Source organism: Leptinotarsa decemlineata, unplaced genomic scaffold (assembly GCF_025532065.1).
Source record: "Leptinotarsa decemlineata unplaced genomic scaffold, Ldec_3_MD MMD2_tig00001064_RagTag_RagTag, whole genome shotgun sequence".
NCBI classification, from domain to species: Eukaryota; Metazoa; Arthropoda; class Insecta; order Coleoptera; family Chrysomelidae; genus Leptinotarsa; species Leptinotarsa decemlineata.
This window is the reverse complement of record NW_027412558.1, coordinates 14,402,145-14,423,830: the sequence shown is the minus strand read 5'-3', so window position 1 is coordinate 14,423,830 and position 21,686 is coordinate 14,402,145. Positions and strand designations below refer to the sequence as shown.

General features: G+C 35.6%; 1 protein-coding gene across 9 annotated transcripts in view; it reads right to left on the bottom strand.

The window, feature by feature from the left end:
- Window positions 1-21,686, bottom strand: part of Tlk (Tousled-like kinase) — a 298,447-nt gene that overhangs the window by 242,028 nt on the left and 34,733 nt on the right. For all 9 annotated transcript variants that reach the window (XM_074175729.1, XM_074175730.1, XM_074175731.1 and 6 more), the window contains exon 2: window positions 17,467-17,528. In XM_074175729.1, coding sequence (XP_074031830.1) covers window positions 17,467-17,528 — 62 coding nt within the window. The remainder of the gene's footprint in view (window positions 1-17,466; window positions 17,529-21,686) is intronic.

Sequence of the window (21,686 nt, the reverse complement as noted above, 5' to 3'; positions counted from 1 at the left end):
TGGTAATTTATTGTAGAGAACAGTATCTAGAGAATTATTTGCAGATTTATTTAATATAAATCTCTGTGGTCTGAGATATCCAGCACCGCAAGTGTTATATTCATGAAAGTTTGAATTTCAACTTTTTTCCTACTATAAATTTCTAGTACTTGGTGGAAAATATAAAGAGCATGACTTTGAATTTCTGGAATGAAGGTTGACAGTGGTCTCTGAAGGCAACATTAGCAAAATCATAATATAGGTGTACCCCAAGGGTCTATTTTGGGACCATTGATATTTCTCATATATTTAAATGGCATTGTAACCATAGCAGAAGAATATAGAATTCACTTATTTGTAGTAAAGATGTACATGAGTATGTTGATAGGGTGTATAGATATTGCTCTGCAAATCTGCTGAAGGTGAACGTAAATAAAACAAAATGGATGTTATTAGGGAAACATAGCGATCATAATAATGAAAACCTACTTTTACGATTGAATGACAGTAATATAGAGAAGGTAAACAAATTCGTGTACTTGGGTGTAACTATTGACAGTAACTTGAAATTCAAGGAACATGCTAATCAAGTTATCAAAACAATAGCTTACAAAATCAACTATTTAAGAAGATGTTCCCCATATATGAGCCAGTGGTCTAACTTATTAGTCTACAACTCCATAATCCTTCCACATTTGAATTATTGTTCTACCATTCTGTTCTTTCTCAATCAAAATGAAATAAACAGATTACAAAAGATGCAGAATCGTGCTACGCGAATAATCTTACAATGTTCGAGGATAACACCCATAGCAAATATGTTGCAAACCCTTCAATGGCTAGCAGTGAAGAAACTGTTCGAGTACCAAACACTAATTTTTATTTTTAAAATCAAAATTGGATATTCACCTGTATATTTACAGAATAAATTCACTTATGTGGCTGAAATACATGGGCATAATACTAGAAACAGAAACAACATAAAAGTTGAAAAATATAAAAAAATAGTACACATAATTCTTTATTTTATAAAGGAGTAGATTGTTTTAATAACCTCCCTCAAGGAAGAGGTTCGATAAATATATTCAAGAGACGATTGAAGGATTTCTTAATGAAAATATAGTATATTCCTATGTATGACTTTCTTATGTAACTTTTTATTTATACATTTGTATTTTTAATCAGAATGTTTGTATTTTTTCATATAGATATTTTTTATTTATAATGTGACAATGTATTTACTATTGTGAATGAATTAGTTTTTCAACTGACTAAAGACATATATATATATATATATATATATATATATATATATATATATATATATATATATATATATATATATATATACAGGGTGTCCCTGGACTTCCTCTTTTCCTCTCGGGAATGTATAGATGGGGTCAAAATATCACCAGTACTTCATATAACTTTTTTTCCTAAAATCCTTCGTTACCAAGTAACGGGCCCTCGAAGTGACACAATGAAAAATGTTTTTCTTTGATAACTTTTCAAGTGAATATTCAAAATCATCCAAATTTTGGTAATTGACTAAACAAATGAATTCCTTCGATGAGCTTTCATGCGAGTCAGTTGTTTTGCTACAAAGTCAGGAACGGACTACCCCCGATGGTCCACACCCCAAAACTTTGAAATGACAGATATTTTTCAATATTTTTCAACAAATTAAGGTTACTTGGACAATTTTATGAATAAAAGTACTCGTGTGGAAAGTCGATCGGAGCAACGAGTCTTGATAAAAATGTAGTTTCACTCGACGACATCAAACCCGCTCGTCCACCATTATTTGAAATGAATAATTATCAAAGCAGAAATAATAATGATAACGTTAATTCAACAACATTTATCCTGAGATGTCTACCATTATTCGAAAATATTAGTTTTTAAGGAAAATGGAAATGATAGGTAAAATGTTCATAACGAATTTTTATAATGCAAACACGTTTAACTAACGAAATTCAAGAGCCTCAAGAGCAAACAGAAATGAAAAATCCGCTACAGAAACTGCTCGATATGACCACCTCTCTCTATACATTTTCTTAGTCTGCGAAGACACCCTCTCTGTACTTGAAATAGCATTCCAGGGTCGTTTCGTATGGCTTCACAATGTAATGTTATTCTATTCAACAATGCATCTCTTGTGTGAATAGGTGTAGCGTAAACAAGGCTTTTTAGATGCCCCCACAGAAAGAAATCCAATGGATTTGAATCCGGAGACCGCGATGGCCATGAATATGGCCCACCTCTACCAATCCATCTATTGTGGAAAATATGGTTCAGATGGTCACGCACAATCAAACTAAAATGAGGAGGAGCGCCATCATGCATAAACCACATATCTCTTCGGGTTTGCAATGGAACATGTTCCAAAAGTCCATTCAAATCGTTCTGAATGAACTCCAAATAACGTTCTCCATTCAATCGGTCCTGTAGAACGAATGGTCCTATAAGATGGTTTCCTATGATACCAGCCCAAACATTAACGTTGAATTTCCGTTGGTGTTTGGTTTGCAATATCCCATGGGGATTTTCTTCGGCCCATATATGGAGATTATGAGAGTTGATAACTCCATCTCTACTGAAACCTGCTTCATCAGTAAATAAAACTCGATTAATAAAAGTCATATCCTCTCTTTGCCTATCCATGAACCAATTGGCATATTCCAGTCGTGCTGGAAAATCTTGAGGAGTCGTGGCATGTACCTTCTGGATGTGAAATGGGTGGAGCAGTTATTCCCTAATTATTCTATGAATAGTGGACTTGGATGTATGGAACTGTTCTGATAGATTTCTGATGCTCATTGAAGGATCATCAGCGACGGCTTCCAAAATATTTTCCTCCAATACAACGGTACGTACAGTCCTAGGAGCGCCCTCACCACCTCGTTTTGGCAAAACTGTACCTACAATAATATCGAAATAAAACAACGTGCTCAAATTAATTATCAATTATTACATACCTGTCTCCCTCAAGCTGCGATCGACACGCTCGAATGTTTCTCTTGACGGTACCGTTCGATTGGGAAAATGCTCGGAATACAGACGACGAGCTTCTGCAGCATTACAAAATGCTCGTCCATAAAATACATGCATATCTGCATATTCATTGAATGTAAACTGTTCGGCCATATCAAAAAAATTCAAAATATCCTATAGAATATTGACAATACAATGATAGTCATATGACAACGCACCACTCAACAAAACAAAATCGCATTCCAGTTTCTCATTTTTTATCAAAACTTTCTAAAAGGTTTTTTTTGTCAACATCTGTGAAAGAAATGGAACATAATTATTCCCTGGATATTTTTCACCTGATCATGTGCAGCCGTTTTTGTAGTTCATTCGTTTGCTTTTTATTAGTATAGTAAATATTTTTTCCGATGTGCGTTTTTTCAGCTAAATTTAGATTCGTGTTAAAGAATTTCTCCCATAAAATTATAATTATCAGTGAAACTCCTCAACAGTTTAGCTGTGAAGAAGTATTTGAAACATTCGAATGTTGAGTTTCATGAGATTCAGATAACTGATCAACACGAAACGTGATTATTCCACACGTATTATGTACATACAAAATATGGAATGAATTCGATATTTCATAGTAGAGTAGCTTGTTACTTTAAAAACACCACGAATCTACAGAACTTGATATTTCTTTTGAAAAAATATCTGCTACCACAATTGTGACTTAAACTTCCATATAGGTACTGTACTTTTTGTTTACGACTTCATTTTAGCATACTTTGTATTATTCCTGTTATAAATGTTGTTGAATTAACGTTATCATTATTATTTCGGCTTTGATAATTATTCATTTCAAATAATGGTGGACGAGCGGGTTTGATGTCGTCGAGTAGAACTACATTTTTATCAAGACTCGTTGCTCCGATCGACTTTCCACACGAGTACTTTTATTCATAAAATTGTCCAAGTAACCTTATTTTGTTGAAAAATATTGAAAAATATCTGTCATTTCAAAGTTTTGGGGTATGGACCATCGGGGGTAGTCCGTTCCTGACTTTGTAGCAAAACAACTGACTCCTGCATGAAAGCTCATCGACGGAATTCATTTGTTTAGTCAATTACCAAAATTTGGATGATTTTGAATATTCACTTGAAAAGTTATCAAAGAAAAACATTTTTCATTTTGTAACTTCGAGGGCCCGTAACTTGGTTACGAAGACTTTTAGGAAAAAAAGTTATATGAAGTACTGGTGATATTTTGACCCCATCTATACATTCCCGAGAGGAAAAGAGGAAGTCCAGGGACACCCTGTATATTACATATCTAGATGAGTAGAATCATATGATTTTCACAGCATTTAATCACTTACATTTTTTTTTTCATTAAATCATCAAGAAAGATATCCTAATAAACCTAACGTAAAGCAAGTAAGAACTTTGTAACTTTAAACTTTACAAACTCGATTTACATGTCCGGTTCAGCTAAAGTTCCATTTATTGTGGGCCAATGGACGCAGGTCCCTTTTTCCACTTATTTTAAACATATAGATGGAAGAAAACACATAGTTTTGACCCCATCTAAGTCCAGGGACACCCTGTATATATATATATATATATATATATATATATATATATATATATATATATATATATATATATATATATATATATATATATATATATATACATATATATATATATATATATATATATATATATATATATATATATATATATATATATATATATATATATTGTATTGGACCCAATACAATAGAAAGACAATTGAATACACATTCATCTCCTTCAATCACCGAAACACACAGAAGATCCCTCCACCTGCCAATTTTAAGACAACGAAGCTCAATACGATTCTCAAAAAATAAACATCAAAAACATAGGAAAACATGACCGGAACCTTTACTTACAATCACTATCAAATAAGAAGAACAGCACTTCAACATTATTTACATTTTGAAAAGTAATCAGTGATTTCAAGCAAGGTATGTACAAAACAAAAAATTATAAACATTCAACGAATAAATCAATTTAAAAGAAAAACAACAGTAATACAAAAAATTGTATTATATTTTAGGAAACCAGTCAAATATCCAATGTGTTATAAAAATTTTTTTCAAATAAACAATTGAAAAAGCCTCTAGTCAGGGGCGAAACGTCTTGACACTTAATTGAAAAAACTTTTCCATTTTCCAAGAGAATCCAAAACCCAAGAACAACGAAACAACTATACCAAACAGGATTCAAGAACCTACTCAAACCGTAGGTTTGGTATTTGTGGTTCCAGTTAGAAGACCTAGAATTCCCAGGCTACATCTAACATGACCACGTAGGCAGCTATAGCTACCTGTGTGACATCTGGGTCCAGGATATAAATACAAAGAGATATTTTATCGAGTGGGTATGAAATAAAAATAAAAAATGAAACAATTAGTGGACACAACACTCCAAAAGTAGGGCAAACCGCGGACACGTGTTTCTGGCTATTGGCCTCATCAGCGCGGTGCAGCCAAGTCTAAAGATGGGCAACACTTGTTTCCTGCTTTTGTGCATACAAGTGTAAAGATGGGCAACACTTGTTTGCCGAAAGCAGGAAACAAGCGTTGCCCATCTTTACACTTGGCTGCACCGCGCTGATAAGGCCAATAGCCAGAAACACGTGTCCGCGGTTTGTCCCACATTTGGAGTGTTGTGTCCATTATATTTATATATATATATATATATATATATATATATATATATATATATATATATATATATATATATATATACATATATATATATATATTGTTTGTTTTTGTAATTATTTTTGTACAATCTCTGGAAATGAAAATTATTATCTTCAAAATTTTTATTCCTCTACTTCTTAGGAAAATACGAACGAATCGGCAACACCGATCCGCGATGTTTTGTCATTTCGTTTGGTCCGCTCCTTTCTGACAAGGATCGTACGTACAACAATGCGATCGACCCAGCTGTTCGTTATGTGCAGCGCCAATCCGAGCGACGCGAATGAAATCCTGTTCCTGCTGTTAGATTGAAACTCCTGCGAGTCTTCCCGAGCTGCTTGATGTTTGTTCCGCAAACCGAACAGGACGTGTGTCATATAGTTTTGATCTCTCAAACTGATGAAAATAATGAGTTGGTAAAACAACCAGAAAAAATGGAGTGTAGATTTTCTTGAATGGAAACGGTCATTACATAAAATAGCTTTCTCTGACAGGTGTTTTGGATCGTTACAATTAACTCCTGATGATGAATACTTGGTGGGAGAAACATACTTCAAAAATAGTGTTCATCCCATAGTTATCAGCATATCCATTAGTTTCTACTCGATTCTTTTTTCATTTTCTATCCCTACTCTATTTTGTCCTGATTCTTTCACGCTCTTTTTATGTCATGGAATTTGTTCCATAAAGACAAAACACTTCAATCCTTCTGTTTCCATTCAAAAACTCACAGAATCTACCAAACGGGTATCCCACCCGTTAATTTCTTAATAAAATCCATCGTAACTAAAAATAATTATACATTCCAGCAATATTCAATTACCCTAAAAAAAACAAGAAATAAGAATAATTGAAAAAATTTGTGAAAATATAAAGGACCCAAAACACATTGCAACCAAGACTTGACAAGCAATTATATTATTCGAGATTTGAAAAATAAATAAAATAAGTAAAAAAATATTTATGGTGAAGGTTTTATTGAAAAAAATAATAAAAATGATGTAGCTAATGTAATGAAAACTAGTCCTAGGTAGCAGTCATCACACCACTCTCCTCAGCAATCTACGGTAATGGTCAGATAAAAACCTGAGTAAATATGTAAATACTACGCCCAACGATTTTATTATTTTTTCATCTGATCAATACTGTAGATTGCTGAGGACATTGGTGTGATGACAGCTACCTAGGACCTTACCATTATTTTTAGTTCTTAGTACATTATCTACATCATTGGTCCTTAACGCACAAGTTTCGACTTCTGAGGGTTGTCATTCGTAGGGGTGCGACAGCTGGTTAATGGAAAACAGATTTTTAACAGACAGATTATTATCTTATTTTTTTCAATAAAACCGTTCAATATTTTTTTTTACTTATTTTGCTTTCGAATTTTTAGTTTCTAATTTTGTTACCCAATTCTTAGTTCATTTAGTGCCTCAATATTATAAGGTAATATGTAATCCGCCATTTTGTAGCAGCAGCCATCTTGAATTTGCATATTTTTCAAAGTGTACTACTATTCTACTATAGTTGAGCCTTACAACCTTCCTGAAAGGACTAGAGAGGATACTGGACGGACACATCAGGAGGGTGGCATTATATGCATCCCCCCTGAATAACCAACAGTATACTTATCAAACCGGCAAATCGGCAGATTTAGCATTAAACAACCTTGTAGAGAAAATCTCCCAATCCCTTGACAACAAAGATATTGTGGTTCCTGTATTTATCGATATTGTAGAAGCATTTGACAATGTACTACCTAAATCTATAGGATCATCTCTGGCTAGGAAAGGTATAGAATCTACCATAACTGGCTATGCCATGCTGGTAAACAGAACTGCAACTACGACTCTTCAAGGCGAGGCCATTAGGTTCAGGGTCACTAGGGGCTATCCTCAGCAGATCTAGACATCTTGGCAAGGCCCAGGGCGGGAAGGGTAGCTTGTAATATCTTCAAATGTACGTTGGACGTTGTTCTCAGTTGGTGCCTGGGGAGCAGATGTCTGTCAACCCCAGGAAAACTGTGATAATCCCCTTCACCAGGAGGAGAAAATTGGACGATCTAACGCCACTTTCCCTCAATGGTGAGGTCATTCCATTTAGAACGGATGTGAAATATCTTGGCATTGTCTTTGATAAAAAACTCATCTGTAACGCTCACTTGAAAAAAGTTTTACACAAAGCCAGACTGACCATATGGACATGTCGAAGGATTTGTGATAAAGCTTAGGGTTTAGGTCCCAAACAATTCCATTGGATTTATGTAATGATTGTCTGACCAATGATCACTTATGGTGCAATTGCCTGGCTCACAGAGACAGGCCTGTCTGGCCATCAGTGGTACCATCAGTACCACACCGTCAGCGGCCATGGAGATCCTTCTAGATCTATCTCCTCTCCACTTTTTTCTGGAGAGAGAGGCTAGATGGACTGCATATAGACTAATGCACATTACCAATTTCACAAATCAATTTAATGCAGAGTGCAAGAGACTGTTGGTTGGCACTGGAAGTCACAGCATTCTGGAAATTACCTCTGACTTGATGCCTCCAACTGTCAACTACGAACTGCCTTATAAAGTACTGTTCCCTAGTAGAGAGGACTGGATCCTCCGGGAGAAGGAAATATCAAGAGCAGATACTTGTTGGTTCACACCTTCCGGTTCTGGTGCGGGTGTTTTCTTTAGCAGACCCAGGCCAGAGATATCAACCTTGGAAGATTCCAACCTTATACACAAACATATTTTGGTTACTGCTATATAGAAGCGCATATCGGGTTTAGGAGCAGAAATTGCCTAAGCAAAAATGCCTGTATTGCATTTCGGCACCCTTCCAGTTGCTTTCAAATTTGTGAATTAGTTACGAGTATAGAGTATGCAATCAATCAAAAAAAAATGTTTGTAAAAATGAGGGGGAACCAACGGAGATAACAGGGATTGGTTTTCCTTTCATGCCATTTAGGTGCATCACGGAATCGATAGAATAAAAATACCATTACTAAATTTCATCTATAGGAATTTTATCGGAGGTTATCGAGGTTTAGTAATATACATTTTTTCATCTGTATTTTGAAAGTTTTTTATTTCTCTAAGGTCGGGTGGGATAAGGCTGAAAAATTATGGACCGAAATACATGAATGATCTTTGGGTCAAAGATTTTTTAAAGAATGAACTTGAATGTTATTGTTGAGAGTCGATCTGGTCATCCTTGTTTTTTCACCGTGAATTTTTTATGCGTACTATACATTCGTAGTAATGATTGATAAATGAAGAGTGTTTTTATATTGAACAAGTTGGTATAGTAATAGAGTGGAGAATAATCTATCTTTTTTCAGTATGATCCTAATCACTAATGTTTTGTGCTGTCTGTAAAAATTGTAATGTGGTAATGAAAGCACCACCCCATGCGACTATGCAGTATCTGATGATTGATTCAGCGAGACTATTGTATAAAATAATCATATTTTTTCTTGTGAGAATGTCTCTCAGGATATAACATTTGTGACTTAATGCTCTTATTCTTTTTGTCACATGGGATATGTGTTCAGACCAGCGTATGTGTTGGTCTATTATGATACATAAGTATTTTATCGATGGTGTTTTTTCTAAAATCGATCAACTGCATGTATCGTTATCACAGGTGGAAGTATGTATATTAAGAATAAATTGGGATGGTTGATCAACTATGGATGGGGAGAAAGTTATGCATTTGATTTTCTTCATGTTCAAACTCAGTGAATTGTAGTTTAGCCATAGTAATACTTTTTTCAAACCCGACTCTGCTTTGTCATTTACTTCTTCCCAATTCTCACCTGTGATAATTTGAGCTGTGTCATCTGCATAACATATTCGATGTCCCATAAATTCATTTGTCTGAGCGATACTGTTCATATAAACAAGAAACAATATCGGACCCAATACCGTTCCTTGTGGTACTCCTATATCGACCTTTAACTCTGAGCTAATTTCTTTTTCAATTTTCACTGCTTGGTATCTCTCAGATAAATAATTCCTCAAGAGATCAAGTACTGAGCCGCGTATACCATATTTTGTCAGTTTATCAAGCAGTTTGCTATGTAAAACAGTATCGAAAGCTTTGGCGAGATCAAGGAAGATCGCAAAGCACTTCGTTGATTCGTTCATGGCTTTTATTGTATACTCTGGAAAGATCAAGTATTGCATTTTCTGTGTTTGATCCTCTTATTGAATTTATAAAGCAATGGTTTGACGCAGTATTTACCTTACACCTGCAACAAATCAACATCGCCAAACTTCATTTCAATTAAAAGAGAGGTCGAATGAATATCATCATATTTTTTAGATGAATGATTACCTATGTTCTATTTTTCCGTCTACAATTATTACTTACTTCAACACCTACAACTGTTGACATGTCAGGTATATTGGTGTTTTTACATTTCATTTTATAGTAATTCGTGTCATATTCCAATTTCAAATGTACTCATACTTGATAGTTAATTTCACTTGTAGTTTTCATATGAGCATCTGTTAGGTACTTATATAGTTTATATTTTATATTGCAGTATTTGTCTATCACTATGCAAAAAACTAAAACTTCATGATTTTTGTTCAACATTTACTTTGAAAAGTGGGATATTCATCATCATCATTTTTCGGTTAGATTAGTTTTGGTTTATTACCAATTATTTGCATTAAATGTACGATGCTGATGTAACATTGTTACAATTGTAAATTGTAAATTGTGCACAATTTAATTTTCCGGTTCCTCTTCCATTCAACAAAAGCGCACGCCTCTGGAGCGCACCACATCGTACTATCTGCGAAATCCCTCCATTGGCCATTTCGGTATACGGAAAGCGGAGAGAAAAGCATTCAACAAGTGTCAGCTCGCTCGAAATGCATTCACTATCTGTCCCACTCCCGCGCTTTCATAGCTGACTAATCGTAGTCGGGCCATTCTTTCTTGTTGCCGATCGTTGCCGGCCGGCAGCGGTTCCTCTTCTTCTTATTACTGCTCTTATGCAACGATCAAACGATACGAACTTAAACGGAGCACATCGGGCGGAGTCATTGCGACGTTGCCGATGTGGTTAATTTAGTCAACAAAATTAGAAAATTTATCACCGAAATAAAATTCAATAATAACAATACTTTCAATAACTTACATGTTTGTTCAAAACAATTAAAATAACAAATTCGATAGAATGAAGACAACCTAAAATTTTAAATGTAAAGATTATTTTGTCAGGAAATTACTGGAATAATAAAAAATAGAAAAATTCAGTGTTTCATAAAAGTAAAGGATACATTCTGAAAAATCGTTGAGAAAATGTCACATAAAAATGTTCCGACACAGATCATCTTTGATTTTATATTTAAGCATGTATCCTCAAGTATTGGCAAATTCAACTATGAAACTTCGAATCCTAAGTATCCTTTACGATATTTTGATTGATTGATTTTTTATACTATTTATAACAAAAAAATAACTTTTTTACACTTGAGAAATCTATTGTATAGCGAAACACGTGTCGCGGTTTTTGTAAAACCCTTTATAGTGAAAATCATACAATAAAATTTTAATATGGATTTTCATCAAGTTCTATTAAATTAAAAAAAATGTCAAAAGCAGTCGATAGCGTGTATTCAAACAAGATTACTAATATTCGAGCAGGAATTGTTGAAACTGCCATAGTAATATCTGACACAATTTTGTATATTTAGGGTATCGTCCAAAAGTAGGCGAGTGATTAAAATAAGATATAAGGAACACTTAGCACACCTAAAATATGGAAGACCAGAAAAATCAAACAGTCGCCCATCATATTTTGCAACAAAACCATTCCATTGACTTTAATTTATTAAGATTAGTTAGACAAGTTAACAACAACAGGCATCTAGATGCCTATGAGAGTGTAGAAATAAGTAAACATAATAATAGTATGAATAACGATGGTGGACCAATACCTAATAGTATCACTTCCTTGATTGACGACTTGTTTATTTTGTGGAAATTCATGTTCACTGAGGATATACTATACTATACCTGAGACATATGATCAGTCCCATCTACATAATATAGCACAAAGGACTAATAAATCTATCTATTTCATGATTGTTGACCTAATTTTATCATCTTCAATAATATCGTTTTTCAAGGAGTCCCCATGTTATAAAACATTATATACTCATATTTCCAATAACGTTTTCGTTTCAAGATGGAATAATAATAATCTAATCACCTTTTTCTGTGTCAAGCATATTGCCTTGCAGGAGCTAATAGACGTTTAGAATGTAGCCTAAATTTAAAAAGTTGATCAGTATATTTCTAAATCTTGAAAAATGTCCATGGACTCGTTTGAAAGAATTGTGGCACTCTAGCTATCGACTCATGCCCGAAGTCAGGCAACATGGCATTCCTTTTTTGAAATTGACTTATGTCATATTTTTTATAATTATGTCAATAATCTTTTTACCGTTCAGTATTGTTGTAAAGTACAATTATAGTTCATGAGTTCAATACGCATTCTTATTCAACAGTTCCAACAAGAATGAAAAACAAAGTGGTAATATCTTTACCACGAGGGTAGATTTTGTTGCACTAAAACCTTCAACACTGCTACAACAAAAATTATAATCGTTGGTTCTATTTTCACGATTTGAGATCAGTACTAAAGCCAATGTAAAGAGTATATGCACTTTTATTGCAGTATCAAAGCAATCGTTACTTATTTTCCACCTGAATTGACTTTCTAGCTCCTCAATAATCATATTTTTTGTTATAGAAATTACATGTGAAGCTGAAAATAAAAAAATAGTACAACTTTCTCAATAATACAATAAGAAGGAGTATTCAAAACTTTGAAAAAAAATATACATTTGGTATTACTGAAGACTGATGGATCAGTTTCCACTTCCACTTTAGTTTCAAAACTCTCCAGAAAACCCGATTTCTTTTTTTTAAACAAATGTGGCAACGCTGCAGAAAACTGCAGCCAATCCTCATGAGGTAATACCGGTTGCGTTCCAGCTCGTGCCAAAGAATTTTATAACCTGGCCATCACCATATAATTTGATAATGGGACCGGGCTCAGCGAGATTTTATTGTAACATAAAACGGCAAAATGATGTCATAAATTTTCCTAGAAATTTTCCTTCGTTTTTTATTTACTTCGAAAGTTATTGTGTGAAGAACACATAATCTTTGCAGGAATCGAGCATAGGCTTAGGGATATTAATTTTCTGGTGAGTTCCTTTTTTTTTCACAATTAAATGATTATCACATCTATAAATATATATTTCAAAAAAAAAATTGTTTAAATCAACTCGACATTTGACACGACATAAAAACAAAATATTGATACTAGAATGATTCTGAAGACTATCGAGGAGACACAAGAAAATAAATCACCTGTAGCTGACGTACAGGGTGGATCCTGCTTAACTTGCTCAACAAGAGGAGTAAATACAGGGTGTCCACTCAATCGAGTCAGCAGGAGAAATATTTCCAGGTTATCACGCTTAGACGACTCGTTGAAGCCGTCCATCACCACAGTACCTACAGGGTGATACCACTACGCCGTATACAGGGTTTTCACGCAAGATATTCATTCAAAGTTTGTTCTTTTATTGATTTTCTGCTACGATCATAGATTTATAATAAACAGAAGGTTATTTATATACGTATTATTTGAATTTACTTCATCTCTGCTCTATTATGATAGTAAATTTATAGCGTATACAGGATTATCCATGCAAGTTAGGTATCCTATTATATTCTGCTTATTGCTTTTATTATTATTGTTATAGGGTTAACTAAGTATGCTAAAAAAGTAATATAGGTCCTTATATTTACAAAGTTACAATTTGAAAAAATGAATAACAAAATTATAATATAAGAAAGTAAAATAAAAAATACTATACCAGAAAATTAAAAATTCTCCATGAAATACTGAGATGCAGTGTCAACAATATATTCTAGGGAATCAAAATTGTTATCACACAAATTTGAAATTGAATTGAAATTATTGCAAATGCTAAAGATAGGTGACTTGAGGTAAAAATTGGTTCTGGCTAGTCGGCTGTGAACATTTTTTGTACTTCTAGTTCTAAAATGAGGCACACTGAAATTTATAAGAGATAACACCTCCGTAGCATACACATTGTTGTGCAGTATCTTATACAGAAAAATTATTCGAGCAAGTTTTCTGCGTAATTCAAGACTTTCAAAATGGAATGTTATGGTAAGAGATTCATATGGAATACATCTATCAGGATAGATGCCATAAGATTAGAAGTAAATAAACTTTAGGAAACGACGTTGAACTTGTTCAATTGAGGTATTATAGCAATTGTAGAATGGAGACCATAGAACAGAGCCGTATTCTAATTTTGACCTTACGTAGGCTATACATAAAGAATGAATAGAGCAGATATGTTTGAAAAAGATCTACAATTGCGAACTATAAAGCCATAAACTCTCAATGCTTCACTTACTTTCGATCTAATGCGGTTGGAAAAATACAAATTTTGATCAAAATATACACCAAGTTCTTTAAGTGAGTTACTTCGTGACAGTGAAATGGAATCTACTCGATAATTTTACTCGATGACCGACATTTTCCTACTGTAAGACACTACATTTGAATGCATTGAGATATAGTTTGTTAACTTCACACCAGCGACTAAGTATTGCAATGTATTAGTCTTTAATAATAGTCTTTGGTCGGTCGGTAGCCAAGCGGTTAGGCGTGGGTGCTTTGTTTACTCACACACTCGAATTGACTGCCGTGTTGGTCGGTGGTTCAAGCCCTAGTCTGAACGATCGATCTTCCCTTGCTATCGTCCAACCCTTGTTAGAAATCACACATTAAAAGGTAAGACCTCGTTAATCTTTAGCTCGCACAAGTTTCGACTTCTGAGGGTTATCTTTCATAGGGGTGCGACAGCTGGTTAACGGAAAAACAGATTTTAAACAGACAGACAGATAGTTTCGATAGGTAAAAATATTTTTAGATCATCTGCAAAAAATAACTTATTACAATCGACCTAACTACTGAGGGCCCGAGATTGTGAAATATATACAGGGTAATTTACGAGGCCTTACTTATCTTATGGTGATAATATATTGTTTTATTTGTTCACGTTAAAAGACATGCCGTTATATTGCCGTCGAAACTGTTCGTATTCATATGAATGAAACGCAATTTCCACGTTAACTCTTGTGCATTTGTGCCTTATATATTGTGCTTGCATTCATATGAATCATCATAATACATTCTATTGAGTTGTACTATTGTGTCATCATTTTTTCTTGTGAATTGGATGGTTGGGGTAGACTCATATTAGCTATTTGGCAGGTTATTTGGGGGTTATACCATCATCAGTAATCCATTCAACGAACCCCCCCGTTTCCACCTGTGTGGCGTGTAGAGACCTGTACAACTGACGAGGCGTTTTACAGCTCAGAGGCATCAGAAGTCCACTAGCCAAACGCACGAAGAGCATACTTTACAGATGTCTGAACCAGCCACAAAGGAATCGAGCGTGAGTACTTCGGCATCAACAAGACTCTGTCACGGTACTACTGGGTTGACTATCGTTTCAACGTGAAACAGAATGGTATGAAAATGAACGATGCAACCTTTGCACCCTGGAGAAAGGATTTACAATACTACACGTTTGTCGAAAAAACCACAGAACCAAACACTTTCCTAAACTCAGGATACGCCTACAGATCATCAGCGTCCGGATTAACAAGTGACACGAAAGCCAAACGAAAAAAATTATGTGTGGTTGCATCAGCCCCAAAAGATAAAATAAAATTTGTCCAAAGTTACAGATGGAGATAGAACGACCCCTATTTGGTGAAATAAATGACTTGGAGTATATCATCCAGCTGACTCCATGGAGCAAGCAACGAAAAAGTATCCCTGTGCAATGTTCACAACAAAGTCAAGCAAACGTGACTCGGGTCGGAGTAACTTGAAGATGAGCCTAATGTTAAACTGCGACCGTTGTGTACCACGACGTTGCGTAACTGTTCGACAACATATTGTAACAAATTAAATAATTTACTGTCTCAAACAAATTCATGTCCAACAATATTTCACTATCAAAAACAAATTTATTTACAACACTTAGCAACTAACGCTTAATTTATTCCCACTTTTTGAATTTCTTGTTTAACCGCTCGATTTACTTTCTGAACTCCCCCTTGGGTCGGGAAGACGGACTTATATATCGGTAACGATCTTTCTAGAAATCTGCAGTCGGTTCTTTTCTAGAGTTTTGCCGGCGGTTGCCGACTGCATACTTTCGCGGTGACGTCATGTGTTTGTTCGCTGGCCGGCATATCGGCCAGGGGCGGCTTCAGATTCGTTACAATATAGTGATGTCACACCGTCATCATTGCAACGTTTACCGAATGAAAAGAAATAATCTGCGAATATACTGGAATGTTGATCCTAACATAGAGTTGCAGATTAGTGATTAGTTCCGCAAGCAAAATATGCGAAGAGGTTAAAATCGACGGTTACAAATGAAGTAATGATGGAATTTTGTAAGAATTGTTGAGTAAGAAGTTGGACTGAACAGAAGTAATTTTTGTAGAGGAAATATTTTCATGTGGAAATTTTCACTTTCTTCATTTAAAAATATCAAAAATTGTAAAAGGTGTAGAAAGGGCACATTTATTCACTCAGATAAATCACTAACTAAATTCAATACATTTTTTATGAAAAAAAAAGTTCTTCTATTAAAAGAATTTTTCAAATACTTTTCTCAACGTTTTGAAAACCAAATCTATACCCATATTCAGAATTGAAAAAACAGCTATATTTTACAGTTGTCTTATCAAAACTTGGCTTATTTGCATTTCATAATTTCTTCGACTTATGTCAAGAAAATTTGTACCTTGAGATACTGAATATGGGCCAATTTAGAAATCCCAATCTTTGTATCTGTCTTTTAATGCATTGATGGATGTGGCCGTTACTACGTGGTAGCAGATCATCATGAAAAATGAGAAACACAAAAAAAAGACATCTCTAGCTTATATTCAGTTTTAATTTTGATTCAAAGTTCAATATGTATGTTTATAAAGAGCATTTATGCAAAATTTCACGCCCCTGTTTTAGTCTTCGTCTTTGAATTGTGACTTCGAAAGTTTCCCAATTTCAACTTTCAGGGCAAATATTCAAACGTAAATAATGCGCATGTCTACAAACAGGTACTTCTTTTTTCGTCAATGAATCTAACTGAATGGCCTACAACTACAAATATCGGTTGATGGTGTTTGAAAAAATTTGATTTGTGTGGAAGTAGTTTATTATTGAATTTTGAAACTTAGACAAGGATCTAAAATTGTTCAATTTTAATAATCTTGCCACTTATTATTAAGACACAGAATGTCGTAATTGTCCAAAATTATTGTCCTTAATTATCTCTCAATGAAATAATCGCATTCAAATATTTTTTATTGACCACTTTTCATTTCCACAAAGAAACGTGCGATTTTGCGATTAGTACCACACCTCTTATTCGGCAATAAAATTAAGCTGGTCGTGAAGCTGAACGTACGTCAATGAAAACAAAGGAAAGCTCGCCGCGGGAATTCAATTGACCTCGTTCGACCTCCTACCGGTAGATACCGCCACGAAATGTGCCCAAATAAAACCACACCGTCATCTGGATTGAATAATAAAAACGATGCAGGGAACAGACGCTGTTGCCACGTGTTTTGAAAAATTGGTTAATCCAGACAAGAGTAATACTCACCGCCTCCAGAGAAACACCTGTTATCTGCCATGGCGCTTGTCCCTTTGACGCCCCATCCAGGCCTGAAATTAAAAATAATGTTAATATGAATAATAGATACACAAGGTATATTCATAAATTAACGAGAATTTTTGAACTTCATGAGTTTGGAGAGTCCGTTTGTCATTTTTTTCATAAGTTGGTATGTACTCAGAGGCATGTACTCTGAAGTATGGTAAAATTTCCAGTTATATTAATTGTTTACTCTATCTGCGGCAGTTGCTAAGGCTAGACGTGTTATAAGAGCTCGCCTGTTGTATTTTTAAGAAGCAACTTGCTAAAAAACCTTCAGAATTGTGAATTGAACTTAATTATGACCTATTTTCTGTCAAAAATTTATTCAGATGATTCCTAATACAAAGTATCCAAAAACATTTAAAGTAACACGACTAAATAAATTTTCAACATTTCTACTTCCTAGTCAAACATTAATTTTTATAGTCGAAGTAAACGATACTGTGCATACATAAAGTTGGCGGCACTCTCAAAGGCCAAAAAAACCAATACATAGAAATGAACCGGCTGCGAACTAGTCCACGTGGACTATAGAATTGTCGGTTCGTATTGGATATTTTTTACTAACCGAGTCATGTTAGTCATGTTACGGTGACGAATAGAATTCCGGGAATGCGGGGATGGTTATCGCCATCGCAGTGTAACAATAGGCTCATCTTCAAGTTACTCCGACCCGAGTCACTAGTTTGCTTGACTTTGTTGTAAACACTGCACAGGGATACTTTTTCGTTGCTATTAGATGATATACTACAAGTCATTTGTTTCACCAAATAGGGGTCGTTCTATCTCCATCTGTAACTTTGGACATATTTTATTTTATCTTTTGGGGTTGATGCAACCACACAGAATTTTTTCGTGGTTTTCGTGTCACTTGTTAATCCGGCCACTGATGCTCCTAAGTTCAGGAAAGTTTATGGTTCTGTGGTTTTCCCGACATACGTGTAGTGTTGCAGTCCTTTCTTCAAGGTGCAAAGGTTGCATCGTTCATTTTCACACCATTCTGCTTCGCGTTGCAACGATAGTTAACCCAATAGTAAAGTCGAAGTGAACGATTTTGTGCACTTTTTAAGGTGGCGGTACTCTCAAATGTCAAAAAAAGCAATACACAGAAATGAACCGGCAGCGAACTAGTCAACGTGGACTGTGGACTTGGCGATTCGTATTGGATAATTTTTACTAACCCAGTTTTATGATTGGCTGAAGAGTCATAAAATTAAATTTGAAGTCACGTTACAGTGACGAATAGAAATCGATGAAGGTTATCGCGGTCGTGTTCAGTTCAGGAACTGATCGCGATTTGACTGTCGAAATTCGATATATATATATATATATATATATATATATATATATATATATATATATATATATATATATATATATATATATATATATATATATATATATATATATATATATATATATATATATCTCAAACATCTCAAACTGTTACAAGCAACCAAGCAACATCAGATATAACCGAGATTTCTTCCTCAACTATAAGTAAAATAGTCAAAAACAAACCTTATGAACGCAAGACGCAGAAATGATTATTGAATAACGAAATTAGTTAGCTCCCTAACTATATTATTAAAGGGGAGCTATTGGAAGGTAGGTTGCACTATATCGTTTACTTGAACTATACTATTAGGTTGTTAAAAATTTTTTGTCCGTTTTAATGTCATGTGTTTTTGTAGCTTAATATCTCAATGAATATTTATTCTTATCAGTCAGTGGGCTATGCTTGAAGACAGGCAGTAGACAAAACTAAAGAAATGAACTTTAAACGTTCAAGCCAGTCTCGAATATACCTACACAGTAGGTCTGCAAGTGTGCCCGTTCCAAAATTGAAGATCGACTCTTTCAGTTGTATTGTCAATTGCATATGCAGGAAATTTTCTGTAAAGATTCCTGCACTGACGCCTGTCGGACATAATCCAACGCCCTTCGTGGTATTAGCCAGGGGAGTAATTGTTTTCTGATAGGCGTTAGTTCATTCAACCTACTGTGTAGTTATATTCGAGACTGGCTTGAACGTTTAAAGTTCATTTCTTTAGATTTGTTTACTGCCAGTCTTCAAGCATAGCCCACTGACTAATAAGAAATTGTTTTTCCTTATTCAGAGGAATCGGGCAAATTACGGATGTGCAGTTGGTTGGTACCTCGTCCACTAGATGGAGTGATATCTGAAAGAATTCCGATTTTCAATTGATTCTGACGTTAGCTGTCAAAGTGACAAACATAATTATTTTCGCTGCGACTAATTTTTCGAATTATTTCTAGTATTTCTGGTAGATGGTCAGCCATTCAGGAAAATGTTGACGACGTGATCCGTCCAGCTTCGGAGGAAGAACTGAGGGGATACATTAGGGCCTTCAAACCCAAGAAGGCTCCGGGAATTGATTCAATCAACAATAGGTTGTTGAAACAGCTCCCTATTGGATATAATCAACAGTTCAATCGCCCTAAGATACTTCCCCCGAAGATGAAAGCATGCCGTAGTCCTCATGATTCCGAAACAGGGCCAGAACCCGCTGTTTCCCCAGAATCATCGTCCGATTAGTCTGCTTTGCTCAACGGCTAAGTTGGCTGAACGTGTTGTGCTGCAAAGGTTGACCAAAGAAGTTGAAGAGCGAAATGTTCTGCCTGTTGAACAATTCGGCTTCAGGAGGGCACACTCCACTCTCCTATACTCAGAGCTAAACAATAGGAAGACAGTCCATCTCGTATTCCAGGACATTTCGAAAGCCTTTGACAGATTATGGCATCAAGGTCTACTACACAAAATGCTCGATTTCGACCTGCCTCGGGACCTGATCCGATGGATTAGGTCCTTTCTGAAAGGCAGAACATTGCAGGACCGAGTTGAAGGAACCCTGTCTCCCGTCAGGGAAATACAAGCTGGAATGCCTCAAGGAGCTGTGCTATCTCCACTATTGTACCGCCTTTATGTGAGCGACCTTCCGAGGTTCGATCACGTGAAGGTTCCTCTTTACGCCGATGATACGGCTCTCCTTGCTTCTTTCATGGGTCGAGGGTTGGCGGTCGTCTACATGCATCGCGCATTGGACGACCTCAAACTCTAGTACCTGGAATGGAAGATTCGGGTGAATCCAGAAAAAAACTGAGGCGATGGATTTGGGGAGACGTAACGTTTCTCCAGACACAAGAGTCACGATTTCAGACAGGGAAATCGAATGGCAAACGCGAGTCAAATACCTAGGTCTCTATCCTCTGATTAACAGAAATTCAATGTTCAATCTTAAAAATAAGATTTTATTATACAATACGATGTTTCAAGCCTATCATTATGTATACTTCAGGCGCATGGTGACAAACCGCTCCTTGAAACCTCTCCATTTTAGAAAGGTTGCAAAACAAACTAATCAGGATGCTGGTGAATGCTCCATGGTTCGTGCGGAATGAAGCCATTCGCAGAGATTTGAAGCTGCTAACTATACGACAGTCCATTCAGTCGAGGAATCAGAGTTTTCGCACGCACAAACGGTGCGTGGAATGGTGAAAGAACAAGGCGTCAGCTCCCACTCGATTTTTGTATTCAAAATGTATTGGAAGGGTCAAAAAGTGGGTGCCCCACGATTTGCTTTTGTACAACCAAAACTCGGATCGCCACGTGTGATGAAAATTGAATCATCTACGACAAAAGGAGATGTTCAGGACAGTGGTTGGACACCTATAAGCACTTCCTAAGAGCGAAAACCCACCAAAAAAGACCACCGTATGGTAGTCAGCGGCTAGAGTGATTCACTGTAACTGTGCAACCGGACCAAACCAGGGTCACAGCAGAGTTCTATTGTGAGGAAATCGAGGAAATGTACCGAAAAATGCATCAGCCGGTACTGGTCAACTGAAGATGTCCGATTCTGCTTCACGACAACGCCCGTCCACACGTTTCATAAATCACAGTCCGAAAATTAAACGAATTAAGTGGCGAAGTTATGCCTCACCTATCATACTTCCCAGACCTCTCGCCAACCGGCTATAATCTTTTCGAGTACTTTGATAACTTACTCAACGGTAGAACCTTCGCCGATCTGGACCAGGCAAAAACGCCCATCGAATCCAGAGTACCAATTTTTATGCTGTCGGAATTAATCGACTTATGTTACGTTTCATGATTTTTGGTTTATAGTTCACTTGGTATGAAT